The sequence below is a fragment of the Falco naumanni genome, chromosome 5, assembly GCF_017639655.2.
Source record: "Falco naumanni isolate bFalNau1 chromosome 5, bFalNau1.pat, whole genome shotgun sequence".
Lineage (NCBI taxonomy): Eukaryota > Metazoa > Chordata > Aves > Falconiformes > Falconidae > Falco > Falco naumanni.
Genome location: NC_054058.1, coordinates 71,931,918 through 71,950,966, shown reverse-complemented (window position 1 = coordinate 71,950,966; position 19,049 = coordinate 71,931,918). Strand labels below are relative to the sequence as shown.

The following is a 19,049-nucleotide window of genomic DNA, read 5'->3' as shown; positions in this document are numbered from 1 at the left end:
GGTGTGTCACCCGTGGGTGCCCCCCAGCATAGGGTGGGTGCCGGGTCCTGGTGGGGTGACAGTGATGGTGACCCCGGAGATTAGTGACAAACAGCCACACAAGCCTCTTAGCAAGGGCCGCCCACGGCCACTCACAGCCCTGGGGTCACGGGTTGGGGGAATGGGGACCCCACGCAGGGGACACCAGCAACCCCTGACCCCTGTGCCTGAGGACCTCAGGGACCTCAGCAAGAGCCCCATGGCAGCCCCACCCCATGCACGGGACAGCGACCCCATGGCACCCCAAGGACACCCATGGCACACAGGGACCCTTGTGGCAGCCAGGGACACCCATGGCATGCTGGTATCTTCATAGTACCCAGTGGACCCCTGTGGCACCCAGGGGGACCCCAAGGCTCTCTACACCCCAGGGACCCAGCACTCAAAGCCCATGACACCCCCACCCCATGCACGGGACAAGAACCCCATGGAACCCCCAAGGACCCCCATGGTGCTTAGGGACCCTTGTGGCAGCCAGCGGACACCCATGGACCCTCATGGTACCCAGGGACCCCAAGACCCTCCGCACCCCAGCGTCCCAGCACCCAAACCCCGTGGCACCCCAGGACTCGCGCGGCTGGGCCGTGGGGCAGCGCCCGCTTCACGCGCGCGGGGCCTTTAAGGGGCGGGACGATGGTGGCCCCGCCCCGGGGCGTGGCGGAGGGAACGGGAGCGCGGGAGATGCCACGTGGGGGCGCGCCGGGGGCGAGCGGAGCCGGAGGGGGCCCGAACCCCCAGTGCATCCCGGTGCCTCCCCAGTGCCTCCGGCTGGGGGCTGTGACCCCCCCCTCCAGTGCCTCCCCGCCCCAGGGAGCCCTCGCTGTCGCTCCAGGTGTTTATTGGTGCCATCGCGACCGCAGCTGCGCTCCCCCCGGCCACCCTGCGCCCCCCCCTCAGCACTCGATGGAGTCCTCCAGCAGCTGCAGCAGGGTGGGGGGCACCCTGGGGCCCCCCATCGCCGCCTCCTCCAGGCTCTCCTCGCTCACCTCCTCCAGCGCTGGCAGCACCGCTGGGGGCCCCCCGCGCCGACCCCCCACTGCAGGGCTGCCCCCTGCCTCCCCGCCGCCCCCCACCACCTCGCTCGAGCTGGGGGGGCTGGCTGGAGCAGGGGGAGGAGACTCCTGTGGGGATCCCCCCGGGGACCCCCCCGGCCGCCCCACTGAGTTGGCCTGGGGTTTGGGGACTGGGGGGAGCTGGGGGGCAGGCGGAGGGGGAGGCGGTGGTGGTGGTGGTGGCGGTGGTGGTGGTGGGGCGGCCTCGCCCCCCTCACTGTACCCCTCGTTGGGGTAGTAGAGGTTGGGGGGGCTCGGGGACGACTTGCCGGCAGGGACCTGCAGGGGGGTACAGAGGGGTCAGGGGTCCCCCCCATGGGACCCACCCCTGCCATGGGTCACCCCCCCGGCACCCTGCACCAGCACAGGGACCCCCCAGCACCCTTTTGGGGGGGCTCAGAACAGGGTGATGCTGTGCTGGCCCTGCCCCAGCACCCTTTGTGAGGGGGTTGTCAGGGCAGTCTCCCCACCCTTGGGGGGGGGGGGGGGGGGTGTCAGCGGCTGGAACCACCCCCAGCACTCACCGGCTGGAACCACCTCAGGCTCTGTGGGAGCGGAGAGAGGGACAGAGGCGTCAGGTGGGGAAACTGAGGCACGGAGGGGCCCCTGCCCTTCCCAGCTCGACTCTACTTTCGAAGACCCCACCCCCACCCCCCCGCGCTGTAGAGCTAGGAATATAGCTGGGGGTGGTGGTCAGGGACAGGATGGGGGGGCTTGGGGTGCAGGGAGAACTGGGGGGGTCCGGGGGTGTTTGGGGGTGCAGCGTGGGTGCTGGGGGATGTTGGGCTGTGGGGGGGCTTTTGGGAGGCCCCTACCACGTTGGGGTGCTTCTCGATGGCCAGTGCTGCCCGGTCAGCCGTCTCCTGCTGCCGCTGGCGCTTCTTCATCAGCCTCATGATGAGGAAGAGGCTGGCGGCGGTGAGGAGCAACAGGGCCCCCAGCCCCCCTGCTAGCACTGCCGTGTTCACCGAGCTCCGGCCTGGCCCCATCTCTGAAGGGTCCCGCGGGGCTGTGGGGACAGGTGAGAGGGGGGGGGGGGGGTGGCACGCTGCTGGGGATTGGGGGGGCCTGACAGGGGGGACCCCATTGCTGTGGGGGGCCTTGGTGCTTTGGGGCAGAAGGGGGCCCTGGGGGTGTGTGTCACTAAGCTATGGGGCAAGACGGGACCCCATCCCATGGCGGGTCACAGGGCAAAGGGACGGGGGGGACCCCATTGCTGAGGGGGGCCTTGGTGCTTTGGGGCAGGAGGGGACCCTGGGAGTGTGTGTCACTAAGCTATGGGGCAAGACGCGACCCCATCCCATGGCGGGTCACAGGGCAAAGGGGCGGGGGGGACCCTGGGGGTGGTGTCACAGGGCAAAGGGGCAGGGGGGACCCTTGGGAGGGTCACAGGGCAATGGGGCAGGAGGGGATCCCCATGGGGGCACAGGCAGCCCCCCCCACTCCGTACCCGCCTGCCCTGGCCACAGCACCTCCAGCTCCACTGTGGTGTTTGCTGTCTCCCCCGACTCCTCATCCCTTGCCAGCACCTGGGGACAAGGCAGTGACACCAGAGGGGGGACACAGGGTCCCTCCTGCCCTGCCCCCAGACACTTGGGTTCTTCCCCCAGTGTCTCCTAGCCCTCAGTACCCCCAGCCCCCCAGCCCTGGTGACCCTAATGCCTCCCAGTGTCCCCTGTGTCCCCCAACCCTGGTGCCCCCCTGCCCCGCCATGTCCCACCTGCAGGCGGTAGGTCTGGTCAGGCCGCAGGCGGTCGGCGCGGGCCACCAACAGCCCGTTGGGCATCACCTGGAAGAGCTGGCTGTGGTTGGTGCTGGGGCGCAGGCTGTACTGCACCTGGGGGTTCACACCCTGCGGGGGGGGGGGGGGGGGGGGGCACCCTGCTGAGCATCCTGCCTACAGCCCTGCCCAAACCCCTGTCCTCATCCCCTGCCCTCATCTCCTGCCTGCATGCCCTGCCCACATCCCCACCTGCAACCCTGCCTGCACCCTTGCCTACATCGCTGCCTGTGCCCCTACCTGCATCCCCTGCCTGCATCCCTGCCCACATCCCCTGCTCAGACCCCTGCCCGCATCCCCACCGGCATCCCTGCCTGCATCCCCTGCCCAGACCCCTGCCCACATCCCCATCTGCATTCCTACCTGCATCCCCTGCCCAGACCCCTGCCCGCATCCCCACCGGCATCCCTGCCTGCATCCCCTGCCCAGACCCCTGCCCACATCCCCATCTGCATTCCTACCTGCATCCCCTGCCCAGACCCCTGCCTGCATCCCCACCGGCATCCCTGCCTGCATCCCCTGCCCAGACCCCTGCCCGCTCGCCCACTGGTCTCCCACCTCAGGGAAGTCAGGGTCGTGGGCGCGCAGGGCCAGCACGTGGCCGCCGAAGGTGAGGAGGAGGGCAGCCTCACGGGCGCCAGCGGGGACGAAGGCCTGGTACATCGGGTGGGCGAAGCGTGGCGGGTGCCGGTTGGCAGCCAGCACCCGCACCACCGCCTGTGTCACTGCATACTTGTTGGCATCGTTTACCTGCGAGGCCTGGGGGGGTGGGGGTGTTAAGGGGAAGACCCAGGTCTGAGGGGTGGGGGACACCCAGGTCTGACCCGCTGCCACCCAGTCTCCTGCACCCATGGGTGCTGCCTGGCAGCACCCCAGCCCCCACGCCATGGGTGTCCCTCAGCACCCACCACCCCAGGGACCCCCAGCCCCTCCAGCCCCCCACCATGATGCTGAGGCTGATAGCGGGTGTGCTCCGGCTGCTCTCCACTGCCTGCAGCAGCGTGATGGCTCCTGTCATGTTGTCGATGTGAAAGCGGCCGCTCTCCTGCCCTGAGGACACACACACAGGCCCCCACTGAGGCTAAGCTGGGGAACCCCCCACACCCCACACCCTGCCAAAAGGCATTGTGGGAAACTCCCCCCCCTGCCCTGGCCATTCCTGAGGGAGGGTCCCTAATGTGTGTGTCATCCCCCTCACCTTCATACCTGGCCCCCCAGGGCTGGGAGGGCACCTCCCCTATTTTGGAGGGGCACATGGTGTGTGTGTCCCTTATTAACCCACTGAACACCAATATGGGGTGTTTAACCCCTCAGGTGCTGGAGCACCCTTGGGTGTGCCTGGGTGTGCCAGAGTGTGCCCTCCCGCCCCGGTCACGCTGCAGCCCCCCCTGTAACGGGGGGGTTGGATTAGGCCCCCCCTTCTCAATCCCTTTATACAATTTGCATTTGCAAGGTCCCATTGGATCCCGGCAATTGGATTGTGCCTGCACCCACCCTCCGACACAGACCCCCCCGGCACTGCCTGCCCCAGGGACTGGGGGGTGCAGGAGGGCACTGCCCTGTGAACCCCTAACCCAAGCACTGTGGCCAGCTCTGCCCACCCATGTCCATGCCCACTCATACCCACCCAGCCACGCCTACCCACACCCGCCCGTGTACCTTCCCACCCGTGTCTGGGTGTCCCTGCCCATGCACACCCACCCACCCATGCCCACCTATGTCTTTGTGCCCTGCCCATATGTCCCTGCCCACCTGTGTCCATGTGTCCATGTGTCCGTGTATCCCTACCCACCCATGCCCACATGTCCCTGCCCACCCGTGTCCCTGCCCACCTGAGCCCATACCTGCCAGCAGGGAGTAGGTGATGGCCGCCCTCAAGCCCCTGTCCCCGTCCTCAGCGTAGACAGAGCCAGGGCTGAAGCTCAGGGGACCCCCCTGGGTGGGGGGGACACAGCCTGCTCAGCCCCGCAGGACTCCCCCCACCTGGCCACCCACCCCCAGTGTCCCCATGTCCCCACCTGGAGCAGGACTCCCCCCACCTGGCCACCCACCCCCAGTGTCCCCATGTCCCCACCTGGAGCTGGCCCTCTGTGACATTGGCGGTGTAGACGGGGCTGGTGCAGATGGTGAGGCCATGGTGGGTGCGGGGAGTGCAGGGCAGGAACTGGGGGTACTGGTCATCCCCATCCAGTACATTCACCCGGATGTGGGCAGAGGCATTGAACCGCTCCTTGGTGTTCATCTCCTGGGGACAGACACAAGGATGGACGGATGGATGGATGGATGCCCTGGGGGCAGATGGCTCCCCTGCTGGGGGGCAAGCCCTGCCTGTGCTGAGCCACTGAGTCTGCTGGAAAATGGAAGGGGTGCTGCCTGGCCAGGGCACAGGGACCTCCAGGGGACAGGGACACCCATGTGACATGAACCACCAGGCTGCAGCAGGAATGAGGTCACCAGTTCAGGACATGGTGAGGGGTCCCAGAGGTCTCAGCCGTGGGTATGGGGTGCTGTTGGGTGGGACAGGGGTGGTGCCCCCCCCAAGCGGTGCCCACTGGTGCGGGGGGGCAGGTGCCAGTGGCCCATTAAGGAAATGAGGGGGATTGAGGGCAGGTGCCAGGGGCTGACGGGATCATGTCACCCCCAATTAGCAGGGACAGTGGGGATAGGCCAGCGGGCATGGGGGGGGCGTGCTGGGGTGAGGGTCACACCCACACGTGTGCGCTGTCCCTGTGGCATGGCACTGGGAAGTGCTGGGTATGGGGTGGGCACAGGGGCCCCCAAGGATGTGTCCTGGGCACAAAGTCCCAAGAGCCCCAGCCGTGGGGCTGCACAGGCATGGCGTGGAGGCGTGGGAAGAGGGGATGCAGGGACATGGGATGGGCAGAGGTGACACGGCATGGCCATGAGGTCCCCAGATGCATGGCAGTGGGGCTGCATGGACATGGGGTGGTGATGGAATGGGCATAAGGGGCCACAGGGACATGGGATGGAAATGGCAGGGACACAAGAGACACAGGGACATGTAAAATGTAAAAATGGCATGGGCAGAGGGGACACAGGGACACAGCATATCCACAAGGTCCCCAGACCCACATCAGCAGGGCTGCATGGACATGAGCTGGAGATAGCATGGGCAGAGGGGACACAGTGATATGGGGTGGGTGCAAGGTCCCCAGACTCACAGCAGTGGGGCTGCGTGGGCACAGGGTGGAGATGCCATGGGCACAAGCAATGTAGGGACCTGGGATGGAGATGGTGGGGACAGGGGAGATGTGGGGTAGAGGTGGCAGGGATATGAGGGGACACAGTGACACAGCATGTCCATGAAGTCTGAAGACCCACAGCAGTGGGGCTGCATGGACATAGGGTGGAGATGGAGTGGGCACAAGGGACACAGGAACACACAGTGGAGATGGCATGGACATGAGGGATGCAGGGACGTGGGGTGGAGATGGGGTGGGCAAAGAGGACACAGAAACATGGCATGGCTGCAAGGCCCCCAGACCCACAGCAGTGGGGCTGCATGGACACAGGGTGGAGATGGTGTGGGCAGAGGGGACACAGTGGCACAGCATGTCCATGAGGTCCCCAGACCCACGGCAGTCTCCACAGGGTGGAGATGGTAGGGACGTGAGGGATGCAGGGATATGATGGGCTAGGCAGAGGGGACATGGCATGGCCATGAGGTCCTCAGACCCGTGGCAGTGGGGTTACCTGGAGACGGGGTGGCAATGGCATGGGCATGAGGAGACACAGGGACACGGGGCAGGTGCAGGGTCCCCATCCCCACGTCAGCAGTTTGGCATGGGCAGGGGCTCCCACGGTCACGGGGGGCTCACCACGGCGGTGACCACCACCTCCAGCTGCTGCCTGCTCTCGAAGTCGAGCGCACGTGCCAGCACCACCTTCCCGCTGTTGGGCAGGTCGATGCGGAAGAACCTGGCATCGGGCTGGGGGCAGGCAAGGGGCTCAGTGCTGGCAGATGGCCCCATCCCCCCCCCGCCGCCCCCGCGTGGCCTTGCATCCCCCCTCATCCCCGCCCCCGGGCTCACCGAGGCCGTGTCGATGACGTACATCAGCGTGTCCCCATCCGCGTCCTCCGCCTGTGTGCTGAACACCACCGAGTGCACGGCCGCCAGCTGATGGCACCAACCCGTCACCACCCGCACCCCCAAACACACACCAGAGGCCCCAGACCCATATAGGTGTCCCCATCACTCTTGGGTGTCCTCTGTCCCTTCTGGCTGTCCCCACCCCTCTTGGGTGTCCCTGTCATTCCTGAGTATCCCCATCCCTCCTGGGCACCCCACCTTCTCCCAGCACCAGCCCTGTCCCCATCCCCACCATCCCTATTCTCATGCCTGTGCCTGTGCCCATGGCCAGTGCTGTCTGTGTCCCCATTCCTGTCCCAGTGCCCAAGCCTGTCCCCATGGCCATGCTTATGATGCCCCTGTCCTGGTGCCCATCTGCATCCTTGTCCCCATCCCTGTCCTCACCCTCATCCCTGTCCCCATGCCCATGCCTACAACCACCCCTTGTCCCGGTGGCCATCCCCATCCCTGTCCCCATCCCCATCCTCATCTACATCCCCAATCCACGGCCATCCCTGTCCTGGTGCCCATCCCTGTCCCCATCCCTGTCCTGGCACCTCGCTGATGTTGTGGGTGAGGACAGTAGCTCCCTGGAAGTGAGGCCGGTTGTCATTCTCATTGAGGACCTGGACGATGATCCGGTACTCAACCTGTCAGGGGACATGGAGGGAGGACACAGGGGTGACCCAGAGTGGGACCATGCCCCATGGAGCAGCCAGTGCCCCTTGGACTTCCCAAAGACATGGTGGCCATACCGGGGAGAAGCCATCCTCAGCACACGTCAGGGCCACCATCAACACCGGGGACTCCAGCTCCTGTAAGAGATGGGGCATCAGGCAGGGGGACACAGGAGGGCTGCCCCATGGGGCCACCCCCAAGGGGTCCCCCACCCAGGTAGGTGCAGGCTGGGTGCTGGCTGGATGAGGGTGTAGCAGGTAGACAAAGCACGGACATGAGATGGAGGGCAGCACAGGATGGATAGATGGACAGAGGATGGACGGAGGATGGATAGAAGGTGGATGGAGGATGGACAGAGGATAGATGGAGGGTGGGGAGAGGGTGGACAGAGGATTCAGGCGGGACTGTTGGAGGATGGAGGCAGATGAACACATGATGGAGGTGGGTAGAGACATGGCAGATGGAGAAGGGATGCAGCTGGACACATGATGGGTGCAGGGTGGAGTCAGGATGACTGAAGGATGGATGGTGGCTGGAGGCAGGTGGACACATGATAGAGGCAGGATGGAGGCAAGTGGATGGAGGCAGGATGGATGGAGAATGGACGTAGGATGGGTGGGTGCAGGTGGATGGAGGATGGAGGCAAGTGGACACACAATGGGTGCAGGATGGGTGCAGGATGGAGGGCAGTGCACTGGAACAGGGTGGTGGCAGCACCTCACGGTCCAGGGCCCGCTCGGCTGAGACGTTGAGCCGCACACTGCGGCCATCCAGGTAGAACCAAATGGCGTCGGCACCAGCCAGGCAGAGTTGGAGCCCAGCGCTGCCTGTGTCCCCTGCCGCCGGCAGCTGGGCCACCAGGCTCCCATGGGCGCTGTTCTCTGCGATCTCCGTGAACAGGTTCCCAAAGCTGCTGCACCCGTCGCCCCAGGCTGCTGCCACCGTGGGATCAGGGACAGGGACGTGTGTCCAGCCATCCTCTGTCTCCCTGCCCATGGGGTACACATCCCCAGGGGTCTCCAGCTCCTGGTTGCCATCCCTGAGGTCCCTGTCCCCTAGATGATCATCTTTGGGCCCCCAGCCCCTGGTTCCCCACATCCCATATTCCCACGCCCAGGTCCCCACGCCTTAAGGTCCCCATGTCCATGATCCCCACTCCCAACTTCCCACTCCTCAGTCCCCATGCCTCTAGGTCACTGTCACCTGTGTCCCACTCCCTGGACCCCCATCTCTGGGTCACAGCATCCCCCTGGGTCCCCACCCTTTGGTCCTCATGCCCTCAAGTCCCTCACTCTCAAGTCCCCATCCCCAGCGTCCCTACACACAGATGCCCATCTTTGGGTCCCCAACTACAGGGCCCCTTTCCTCAAGTCCCCACTCTCTGGTGACCCCGTCCCCTGGGTCCCTGCTCATGGCTGCCACTCCCAGGGTCCCTATAACGTAGGGTCCCCAACTCCAGGGTCTCCTTCCCCAGGCCCCCGTTCCTTGGTGAACCTGTCCCCTTGGTCCCCATCTCTTATGGTTGCCACCGCCACGGTCTCCACCTCCAGGTTCCCGTTCCCCTTCCCCAGGTCCCTATTCCCTGGTGACCCTGTACCTTGGATGCCCTTCCTTGGGTCCCCACCTCTCATGGCTGCCACCCCCAGGGTCCCCTTCCCCAGGTCCCCATGGCCCAGGTCACTGTCCTCACCAGCCACTGCATCCCTCCCACCTCCATGCCCCCAACCACCCCCGGTGTCCCCAGCATCCTCAGTGCCACCTCTGCTCATGCTCACCTGTGGCCAGCTGCAGTGCCAGGCAGGCAGCCAGGAGGGCCGGGCAGGACGGTGCCTCCATGGGGACCGGGAACCGGGGACGGGGCCCTCGGTGGCAGCCTGCAGCCAGGAAGGAAGGAGTGGGGCTGGCACGGAGCAGGGCTGGCACCCCGGCTCTGTGTCCCCATCCCTTGCCCCCTGTGCCCCCACCTCTGTGTCCCATCAGCCATGGACTCATGCCTGCCACCCTCAGGTCCCCATCCCTGGTTCTCTTCCCCTAGGGTCCTATTCCCTTGGGGTCTTCATGCTTGTCCCCACCCTTGGGTCCCTGTCCCCAGGGTTCCCTTCTCCTGGGGTCCCCATGCCCATGTCCCGTGCCTGTTCCCGTCCCATGGGTCCCCACCACAGGACCCTGTGCTTGGGTGCCCCTGTTACCAGAGTGTCCCCGTCCCGGTGGTCTCACCAGCCTCGGGGACTGGGGGCTGGCTGGGCCCCGGCGATGCAGGGGGTGATGTGCCTATGCCAGGCCGGCCCCGCTCCCTGTGGGACAGCTGCGTACCCCCCGCCCCGTCCCACGTGTGTGCCCCCTCCCGCACCGCGTGCCCTACACCCTGTGCTGTGCACCCCCGCGGCGTCTGCAGGGCTGGGGTCCCCTCCAGCCTCCCCGTCTGTGGGGGTGGGGACCATATGGCGCCCCCACCAGCCAGATGCTGGTGCTGCCACCCCAACCCCCCCGCCCCCCCCGCAATTAGCTGCAGCTAATTAGGGCAGGGGGAGGGGGGCTCTCCCCATCTGCCACCCCGACACCCCCGACAGCGGGATAGGGGGGTCCCCATGCTGCCCTGCTGGGTCCCCCCCGCGGTGGGGGGGCAGAGGGGAGACGCGGGGTCCCCTCCTACCCCGGGATCCCTCGGGGGGTCCCCCCGCGCTGCCGCAGCCAGACCCACCTCCCGGCAGAGGACCCAGGAGTCTGGACTACCCCCCGTTCGCAGGCTGCCCCCCGGCCCGGGCCCCCAACCCCGGGGCCCCGGTTCCCCCCCGCCGGCCCCCCGGTTCCCCCCCCCCCCCGGCCCGGCCCCCCCTTACCTGCCCGGCGCCGCCGCCCCCGGCGCTGCTGCCCCTGCCCGGCCCGGGACGGGGGGGCGGATCAGCGGGGGCGGCGGCGGGCTGAGCCGCGGCGGGCGGGGCTGCCCTGCCTGCGCTGCCTGCCCTGCCCGCGCTGCCCGCACTGCCTGCCCTGCCCGGGGTACCGCCTGCCTACCCTGCCTGTGCTGCCTGGGGGTGTCTCCTGCCCGCACTGCCTGAGGTATCTGCTGCCTGCACTGCCTGGGGAGATCAGCTGCCTTCACTGCCTGTGCTGCCTGCACTGTCTGGGAGCTTCACCGGCCTGCACTTCTTCCCCTGACCGTGCTGTCTTTGCTGCCTGTACTTCCTGTGCTGCCTGGAGCATCCCCTGCCTGCACCATCTGCACTGTCTCTGCTACCTGCAAGTATGACCTGTCTGCACTATCTGTACAGCTTGCAGAATTCCTGTGCTGCTGGGACTGCACTGCCTGCAATGCCTGGAGTATCGCTTACCAGGCTGCCTGCACTGCCAGGCTGCCTGCACTGCCTGTGCTGCCCACACTACCTGCCATGCCAGCCTGCTTCTACTGCCTGTTGCATGACCTGCCTGCACTGCCAGGCTGCCTGCACAGGGGTGTGTGCACGTGTGGCCCCAGCCCTGCACGCCCTGTCCTTGTGCACACTTGTGTGTGTGTGCAAGGGTGGGTGTCAGAGCATGAGCTCCCACGTGCACACCTGGGTGCGTGTGCAAGGGCTGGGGTCAAAGTGTGGGCACATGTGTGCACACCCGAAGGGCCAGGGTCAGGGCATGAGCACCCGTGTGCACACCCGGGTCTGTGTGCAAGGGCGGGTGTCGGGGCGTCCTGGTGCTGAGCTGCGCTAAGCTGCTTTGGGGACAAAGAGGATCAACACGTCCGGCCGTGGGGATGGGCAGGGGCACCCACAGCCCCCCCCGGGTGCATGGGTGTGCAGGCAGGTGTGTGTTGGGGGGTGTGCATGCAAACAGGTGTGCATACATGTGTGTCTGTGTGCATGTGTGTGCACGTGTATGTGTCTGTGTAGATTTGTGTATTTGTGTGCATTCATGCATGCACATTTGCATGTGCAATGTGTGTATGCACATTTGCATGCACATGTATGTGTATTCGTGCATGTGGCCGTGCATGCGAATGTATGTGCATGTGTGTGCATGCATGCACATTTGTGCATGCAGCTGTGTGTGCATGCATGGTGTGTGCACGCATATTTGCACATGCAAGCACGTGTATGTGTGCAATTGGCTGCTTTCTTTGCACATGCAACTAGCTGCACACGTGTGCCATGCATGTGTGTGCCCACACACGTGTATATATGCCCAGTACTGCAGTGCTGTCCCGCCGACCTTAGGGGGCAGCCAGGCGTTTGGGGGACTTCCACCCCCGCCCCCACCCCAGTCATAGCCAGACCCACACCGTGGGACAGAGGGGGTCCCCATTGAAAACACACACACACACACACACACACACAGAAGACCTGGCCCCCAAGCTGTTCCCCAGGTACCAATGACACACACCCCAGCCCAGGGGGCTGCTACACCCCGACTCCACTGCCAGCAGGATGGGGAGGATGGGGACAAGGGGGAAGGTGGGCATGGGGAACTGGGGGGCACATACCCCTGGGGCTAGGGGGCAGGATGCTGGGGGTGTGTGTGAGGAATCACCTGCTGGGGATCCCAGTCCCTCCAGTGCCCACACCATGGCCTGTCCTCTGCCCCCTCTCCCACAGCATGTCCCCCTTACTTGCCTCATAGTGTGTCTCTGCTCTCCACAGCATGTCCCCAAACTACAGCCCTGTCCCATGTCCCCACACCATGGCCTGCTCCCCCCCCCGTGCCTAGCGTGTCCCTGTCCTCCCCCCGTGCCCCACAGCATGTCCTAAAGACACACCACTCTCTCCACCCCCGCTGTGCCCCATAGCATGTGTCCTCCCTCTGTGCCCCATAGCGTGTCCTTGTCCTACATACAGCCTGTCCACCCCCTGTGCCCCACAGCCTCCCATGTGCCCCATTCTTGACCCTCCACACCCCACAGCGTGTCCCCATGCCACATGCCAGTCCCCCCGCCCTCACCCTCCCAGGAAGACACCGAGCTTCCAGGCGCTGCTAGCTCCCACAGCCCCACCGTGCGACCCACAGAGCAGAGCACGCAGTGAACAGTGACAGCATGTCTTGGGGACACTGAAGGGGGAGACACAAAAGACATTTGGGCACACCGGGGAGTTCAATAAATACCAGCCCCACTTCCCAGGGTGCTGCCAATGGGGCGGGTCATGGTGACAGCACAAGTGCCTGGTGCCCTTGGGGTGTCCCCCACCATCAACATCCCTCCAAGGTTGTCTCCTCCTTGCCCTCACCGGCCACAGCAGGCAAGGATCCGGCAGGATCCGGCAGCGATAGGCAGGGCTGTGGTGCCACTTCCTCTTCCAGCACTTGTCACGGGACAGCTGAGCAAGTGTCACCAGGCACTGCTGGGACCCCCCCAGCACCCACAGACCCCCTCAGCAACACGCTGGGGTGGTGTGGGGACCCTGGGGTGGGTTGAGGACCCCAGGCTGGGGCGCCAGCACCCGCAGACCCCCCCCTAAGCAGCACCCCGGAGTGGGTGGGTGGTGTCATAGGGGTCCCTAGCGCAGGTCTTCGGGGCTGAAGACACCGCGGGCGCGGCGCAGGACAGAGTCCTTGGCAGGGTCGTAGGGGTGCTCCTTGGAAGGGATCTCCAGGATGGCGGGCAGGGGCCGGGCGTGTGCCTCCACTGCATGCCGGATCAGCTCTGCCAGGCACTGGCTGATCAGGATGATCCCGATGTCCTCCCGGTTCAGGAAGCCCCTGGGGACGGGAAGGGAGGGTCAGGGACTGGGCTCGCCAGGCACCCCCGTGATTCATTCCCCCCCACCCCCAGGGCCCCCCCCACCTCGCACCGGACTCCTGACAGGGACCCCTGAGACACCGACCCCCCCTCCAAGGACTGCTGAGACCCCCTGTCCCGCTCCAGACTCCTCCTCCCCACCGGGGACTCCTGGCCGGGACCCACCCCGTGTCGCTGGCCTCCCTCACTCCCGGGACATCCCATCCTCCGGGAACCTTCCCCAAACCCCAGACCTCCTCCACCCCTGGGACCCACCCTAGGCCCCAGGACCCCCTCCATTCCTGGCCCTCCCGCCCGGCCCCGCGGTCCCCCTCCCCCCCCGCCGCAGGGCCTACCGGAAAGTCTCCTCGATCTCGGCCAGGCTGGTCTCCTTTTCCACCACCAGGAAGTTGGGCTTCCGGTGCTTGTCCAGCTCGCCCACGCCGCCCAGCAGGAACCCGGTCACCGTGTCCTCATCCCCCAGCACCGCGATCAGCTTCCCGCGGCCCGACATGGCGACACCGGCGCCCGGCTCGCCGATACCGGTGGCCGCTACGCATGCGCCACTGCGCAGGACACGCCCCCTCCTTTGGCCCCGCCTACCGTCACCCGGGCAACTGCGCTGTCGCCCCGCCCAAGCCGTGCCTTCGAGCTCCGCCCCTGCCCCGCTGGCCCCTCCCCGCCCCATGGCCCCGCCCCGCCGCTCTGGCCCCACCCCCGCGCTTGGTGCGGCCGCGCGTGGCGCATGCGCAGCACGCCGTGCAGTGAGGGAGCGTGAGGCCCCGGCATAGCGCCCGCGGAGCTCCTGGTGCCGGTGTCCTGCTCTGGACCCGCCCCCCGCCCAGGACTCGCCCTCCGGACCCCAGTATCCTGCCCTAGACCCCCCCGGGGCCCCAGTATCCTGCCCCAGACTCCTTCAGGATTCCCCTGGACCCTGGTGTCCTGGCAAGGACCCCACCACAGACCCTCGTATCCTGCCCCAGGCCCCCACCCCACCCCCAGTATCCTGCCTCAGACCTCCCTAGGATCCCCATTATCCTGACCTAGACCCCTCCCCAGACTCCCCCATCCTATCTCAGGATCCCTGTTATTCTGCCCGGGACTCCCCCAGGCCCCCCCCGGACCCGATGTCCTGCCTCAGGCCCTCCCCTGGAGCCGATGCCCTGCCCCAGATCCCCCGGGACTGCAGCACCCTGTCCTAGGCACCCCGTCCCACCCCAGCACCTTGGGTTCCTGCCCTGCACCACCCCCAGACCCTGGTGTCCTGCCATGGACCCCACAGACCCTGATAACCTGCCCCTGGGCCCCCTCTGGACCCCAGCATCCTACCCTGGAGTCCCCGCAGATGGTGATGCATGGCCCCAGACTCACATGGTCACCAGTATCCTGTCCCAGGCCCCCTATCCCCTCCCCCCAGGACCCTCCAGTGATCACAGCACTCTTGAGTCTTGCAGTGCTTTATTGATAGGTCCAAACCTTTTTGGGCCCTGCCAGAACCCCACAGACCCCCCCACCCCCCCCCCCCCCACCCCGTGGGTGCTGGGAGGTCAGGGGACGGTGACACGGTAGGGGCTGCCGGGGACGTTGTCATCGCCCCAGCGCAGGATGAGGACATAGTCCCCCTTCTCCTTGACTGTGTAGGTGACGTTGTAGATCCGGTTGCCCATGTGCTTGACATAGACCTCCTCGCAGGGGGTCTTGGGGCCGTGGACCCCCACCATCAGCATGTTGGTACCTGCGGAGGTCCAGCACTGGGTCCTCACTCTGCTCATGAGACCCCAGACGTCCCTGCTGGACCCTCACCTCAGGTTTGTTGCCTTCCCCAGCAGACACTGGACCCCCCCACCAGACCTGAGACCCCCCCCGCCAGACCCTGGACACCCTCCCTAACCCACAACATCCCCCTGGGACCCCTGACCACCTTGGACCCCCCCCACACCCACCACATCTCCCACTAGCCCCTGGTCTCCCCCACTGGACCTTCCCCTGACCTAATGTGCCCCCTGCCAGACCCCAGACCCATCCCAGACATCACCCCCAGAACACCCCAAGACTCTAATTCACCCAGCACCTCCCACCCAGCACCTCAGGACCCACCCCAGGCCCACCCCACGCACCGGCCTTGCTGCAGTCGACGGTGACGTGGTTCTTCTGGCCAAGGAAGGCGGTGGCCAGCCCAGGCCCCCGTGCCACCACCTTCCCCGCGTCCGAAGAGAACTTGGGGAGACCCCCAAGAGTGGGGGGGCCCCGCGATGCTGTCCCTCCCCGTGTCATTGTCTCCACCAGCACCGTTGACATCTCGTGCAGGTTGTGTCCTCCCGAGAGACGCGGGCCTGGGGGCGCAGGGATGCCATCAGCCCACCCCTGGGGACACCCCCAGCCTGTCACCCCACTCTGGGGACTCCCCACAGGCTCCCCAATATGTCACCCCAGGGACTCCCTACCACGTCACCCTGGGGCCCCTCTGTGACAGGACCCTGGGGACCTCCAATCATGCCACCCTGGTGACCACCCCATCATGTCACCCTGGGCCCCCCTGTCACACCACCCTGGAGACGCCCTGTCACCCATCACACACACACCCCCCATCATTACCGGTGACCTTGGCCTTGAAGGGGCTGCCGACAATGTGGTGGGGGCCACCGTACTTGATGGAGATGAGATAGTTGCCGGGGGCCATGGGGGTGTAGGTGACGTGGTGGCCCTCGGCACACTCCACACAGTCCAGCTTCACCTTGGAGGGGCCATCAATGGTGACGGCCAGCGCACCCGCCCCGGCGTTGGCCGTCTTCACCAGGAACTCCGAGCACACACCTGCACCAGGTGGGTCAGGTGCTGGCACCACACCATGGCAGTCCCCACTTACCACCACCCTATAGGCTTGGCTGTGTCCCTGTTGTCATCACCCCAAGGTATGGCTCCATACCACAGACACGTCCCATTGCCACCAGACCATGCCGTGGCCCCATACCATGCCCGTGTCCCTGTTGCCACCACCTTGTAGGCATGGCCATATCATCACCACCCTCTGACGGCCACGGTATTGACAATGGCCATTGTCACCATCCCACAGATACATACCTATGGCCATGTCCTATTGCCACCACCTTGGAACCATGTCCCCATTACCACAGCCATGTCCCTATTGCCACCACCCCACGGGCATGGCTGTGCCACCACCCCGTAGCCATGTCTCCAGTACTACAGCCGCATCTCCACCACCACCCTCCCATGGCCACGGTATTGACCACGGCCACGTCCCCATTGCCACCGCCCTGAGCCAGGTCCCCAGCAAGCGGTGTCACCTGTGAGGCCGCCCTCGAGTCCGGGGCCGTAGGCGGTGACGAGCCCAGGGTCACCAGCCTGGCTCTGCTCGCCCACCCGGATGTTGAAGGGGCTGCCGGGCACGTGGCGCCCGTTGAAGCGCAGGTCGATGGAGTGCACCCCGTTCTCCCGTGGCAGGAACCCGATGGCGTACTTATCTGGGGGTGGCACCATGTCACTGACCACCCTGACACTGCAGGTCCGTGTCCCTGCATTCCTGTATCCCAATCTCTCCACACCCCCTGTGTCCCCAAACCCCCATGTCCCCGTGTCCCCACCCTCCGTGACCACATGTTCCCATGTCCCCATGTCCCTGCCTCCCTGTGTCCCTGCACTCCCCGTGTCCATGTCCCTGAACCCTCTGTATCCATGTCCTTGTGTTCCCCCACCCCCAGGTTCCCAGGTTCCTGCATCCCTGTGCCTCTGCAACCCCCATGTCCCTGTCCCTGTGTTCCCACGCCGCGACATTCCCATGTCCCTGTATCCCCATGCCCCATGTCCCTGTGTCCTCAAGTCCCATGTTCCCATGTCCCTGTGTCACAATGTCCCCATGTCCCCGTGTCCTCAAGTCCCATGTCCCCAGGTCCCTGTGTCCCTGTGTCCTACCGCTGTCCAGCTCGGAGACATAGCACTCCTCAACAACGCCAGCAGGCGTGTGCACCTTGGCATCGATGACACCGCGTGCCCCGTTCAGTTGCACCGCGAAGGATGCCGGCTGGTTCACTGTCACAGTCTCCTGCAAGGACACAGCACTGGCACTGACCCCCAGGGAGCGAGAGGGTGAGGGGGAGGCGGGGCATGGGGTCAGTATGGGGGACACCAGTGGTGGCAACAAATGTGGCATGGGGCGAGGGTTCCGAGGGTGCCACATGGGCACAATGTGGCCTGGGGTGACACGGGGCACCCAGGGATCACATGGGGCACAGGGGTGGCACAGGGTCGGTGTGAGGGGCACAGGCTGGCACCACAGGGGTCCCAAGGGTGCCACATGGGCACAAGGTGGCCCAGGAGTGACCTGGGGGATGCCTGGGGAGCCCAGGGGTGCAGGGTGACACGGGAGGTGAGTGGGTATCCCCATGTCCCTGGGCACCTGAAGGCTGGTGACAGTGAGGCGCCGGGCGTCATCGGAGTGGGAGGCGACGGGCACCACGAAGGGGCTGTCGGGGATGTGCTCCTCGTTGAACTTGATGGAGACCTCGTAGTCACCTAGGGACACACGGGTAGCCTCACACAGGGACACCCTCCCTTGGGGATACCTTTGCATAGGCACACCATACGCAGGGACACCCGCACAGGGACACCCTTGCACATGGGTCCCACCTTGCACGAGGGTCCTGCTCCCCCAGCACGGTGCACAGCCCTGGCAGGGAGTGGGCGTGTTCCCCGGGGGGGTTGGGTGTTTGGGGAGTGGGGGGCACCCCCAGACCCACCGGGCTCTTGGACGAGGTAGGAGACGCCGCAGGATCCGTCCTTGCGGTCCTCAAAGGTGATCTCGGCCTTGCTGGGCCCCTCCACGGCAATGGAGAGGCCCCCAGCCCCCGCCTCCCGCGTCCAGATGCTGAACTCAGCTGGGGAGGACACGGACCCATGGGTGCCCCTGTCTTCCTCTGGCACCCCATGGCCAGCACCACTCCCACCTGCCATGCCCTCATGGCCCTGCACCCACATCCCCCCCAAATGCACCCATACCCCCCCAAGTGCACCCCTAACCCCCCACCCATAGCACCCACACCCACTGCACCCTCCCATAGCACCTGCATCCTCCCAGCTACACCCTCACCCCCCCAGACCCATACCCCCATTGCACCCACACCCCCCAGACTGCACCCATACCCCTGCCAAGTGCATCCACCCCACCTCTCACTGTATCACCCCCATCCCCCCCAGCTGCACCCTGGGTACCCCCACTGCCCTCTCGTACCTGGCACGCCAGCCACGCCGCGCTGGAGGCCAGTGCCCCCCGCCCGCACCTTGTGGGCACCCCCCCTCGCCCAGGGGCCCAACGGTGAACTGGAAGGGGCTGCCGGGCACGTGCTGCCCACGGTACTTGACGCTGACGGTGTGGGGACCCATCTCCTGGGGCACGAAGCGGACGCTGTACACCCCTGCGCCTCCTGCCAGCACCTCCGCCTCAAACCGCTGCCCCGATGGGCTCAGCACCTGCGCTGCCAGCTCCTGTGGAGACGTCTCACCTGTGGGGACACCAGGACACCCCATCACCCCCGTGAGCCTCAGCACCATGTAGCCAGGGCACCCTGGCACCATGGCATCTTAGCATCCTACCACCCTGGCACCATGGCACCCCAGCAGCTGCTCCAGCAGCCCAGTACTGTGTAGCCATGGCACCATGGCATGCCATTACCCTGCCACTGTGGCACCCTGGC

General features: G+C 66.0%; 3 protein-coding genes across 3 annotated transcripts in view; all 3 read right to left on the bottom strand.

Annotated features, from left to right (window-relative positions):
- Positions 1 to 846: 846 nt before the first annotated feature.
- On the bottom strand, positions 847 to 10,528 carry LOC121089266 (cadherin-related family member 5-like). Its single transcript, XM_040596372.1, has 16 exons — positions 10,481 to 10,528; positions 9,416 to 9,514; positions 8,358 to 8,575; positions 7,718 to 7,777; positions 7,520 to 7,612; positions 6,924 to 7,010; positions 6,711 to 6,821; positions 4,946 to 5,116; positions 4,716 to 4,806; positions 3,815 to 3,921; positions 3,430 to 3,630; positions 2,812 to 2,943; positions 2,542 to 2,620; positions 1,907 to 2,100; positions 1,616 to 1,636; positions 847 to 1,370 (listed from the first exon to the last, which is right to left on the bottom strand). The coding sequence occupies exons 2-16, from the start codon at positions 9,474 to 9,476 to the stop codon at positions 933 to 935; spliced, it is 2,064 nt and encodes a 687-aa protein (XP_040452306.1). The 5' UTR covers positions 9,477 to 9,514; positions 10,481 to 10,528; the 3' UTR covers positions 847 to 932.
- Positions 10,529 to 12,646: 2,118 nt separating this feature from the next.
- Positions 12,647 to 13,935, bottom strand: ATP6V1F (ATPase H+ transporting V1 subunit F). The gene is made up of 2 exons (XM_040596906.1): positions 13,698 to 13,935; positions 12,647 to 13,322 (listed from the first exon to the last, which is right to left on the bottom strand). Exons 1-2 carry the CDS (start codon positions 13,853 to 13,855, stop codon positions 13,121 to 13,123), a joined length of 360 nt encoding a protein of 119 aa, XP_040452840.1. The 5' UTR covers positions 13,856 to 13,935; the 3' UTR covers positions 12,647 to 13,120.
- A 943-nt stretch (positions 13,936 to 14,878) lies between these two features.
- Positions 14,879 to 19,049, bottom strand: part of LOC121089372 (filamin-C-like) — a 28,718-nt gene continuing 24,547 nt past the window's right edge. The window contains exons 3-10 of the mRNA XM_040596574.1: positions 18,636 to 18,857; positions 18,096 to 18,233; positions 17,756 to 17,871; positions 17,272 to 17,401; positions 16,647 to 16,823; positions 15,937 to 16,155; positions 15,459 to 15,674; positions 14,879 to 15,076 (exon numbers count right to left, since the gene is read on the bottom strand). Coding sequence (XP_040452508.1) covers positions 14,889 to 15,076; positions 15,459 to 15,674; positions 15,937 to 16,155; positions 16,647 to 16,823; positions 17,272 to 17,401; positions 17,756 to 17,871; positions 18,096 to 18,233; positions 18,636 to 18,857 — 1,406 coding nt within the window. The 3' untranslated portion in view covers positions 14,879 to 14,888. The remainder of the gene's footprint in view (positions 15,077 to 15,458; positions 15,675 to 15,936; positions 16,156 to 16,646; positions 16,824 to 17,271; positions 17,402 to 17,755; positions 17,872 to 18,095; positions 18,234 to 18,635; positions 18,858 to 19,049) is intronic.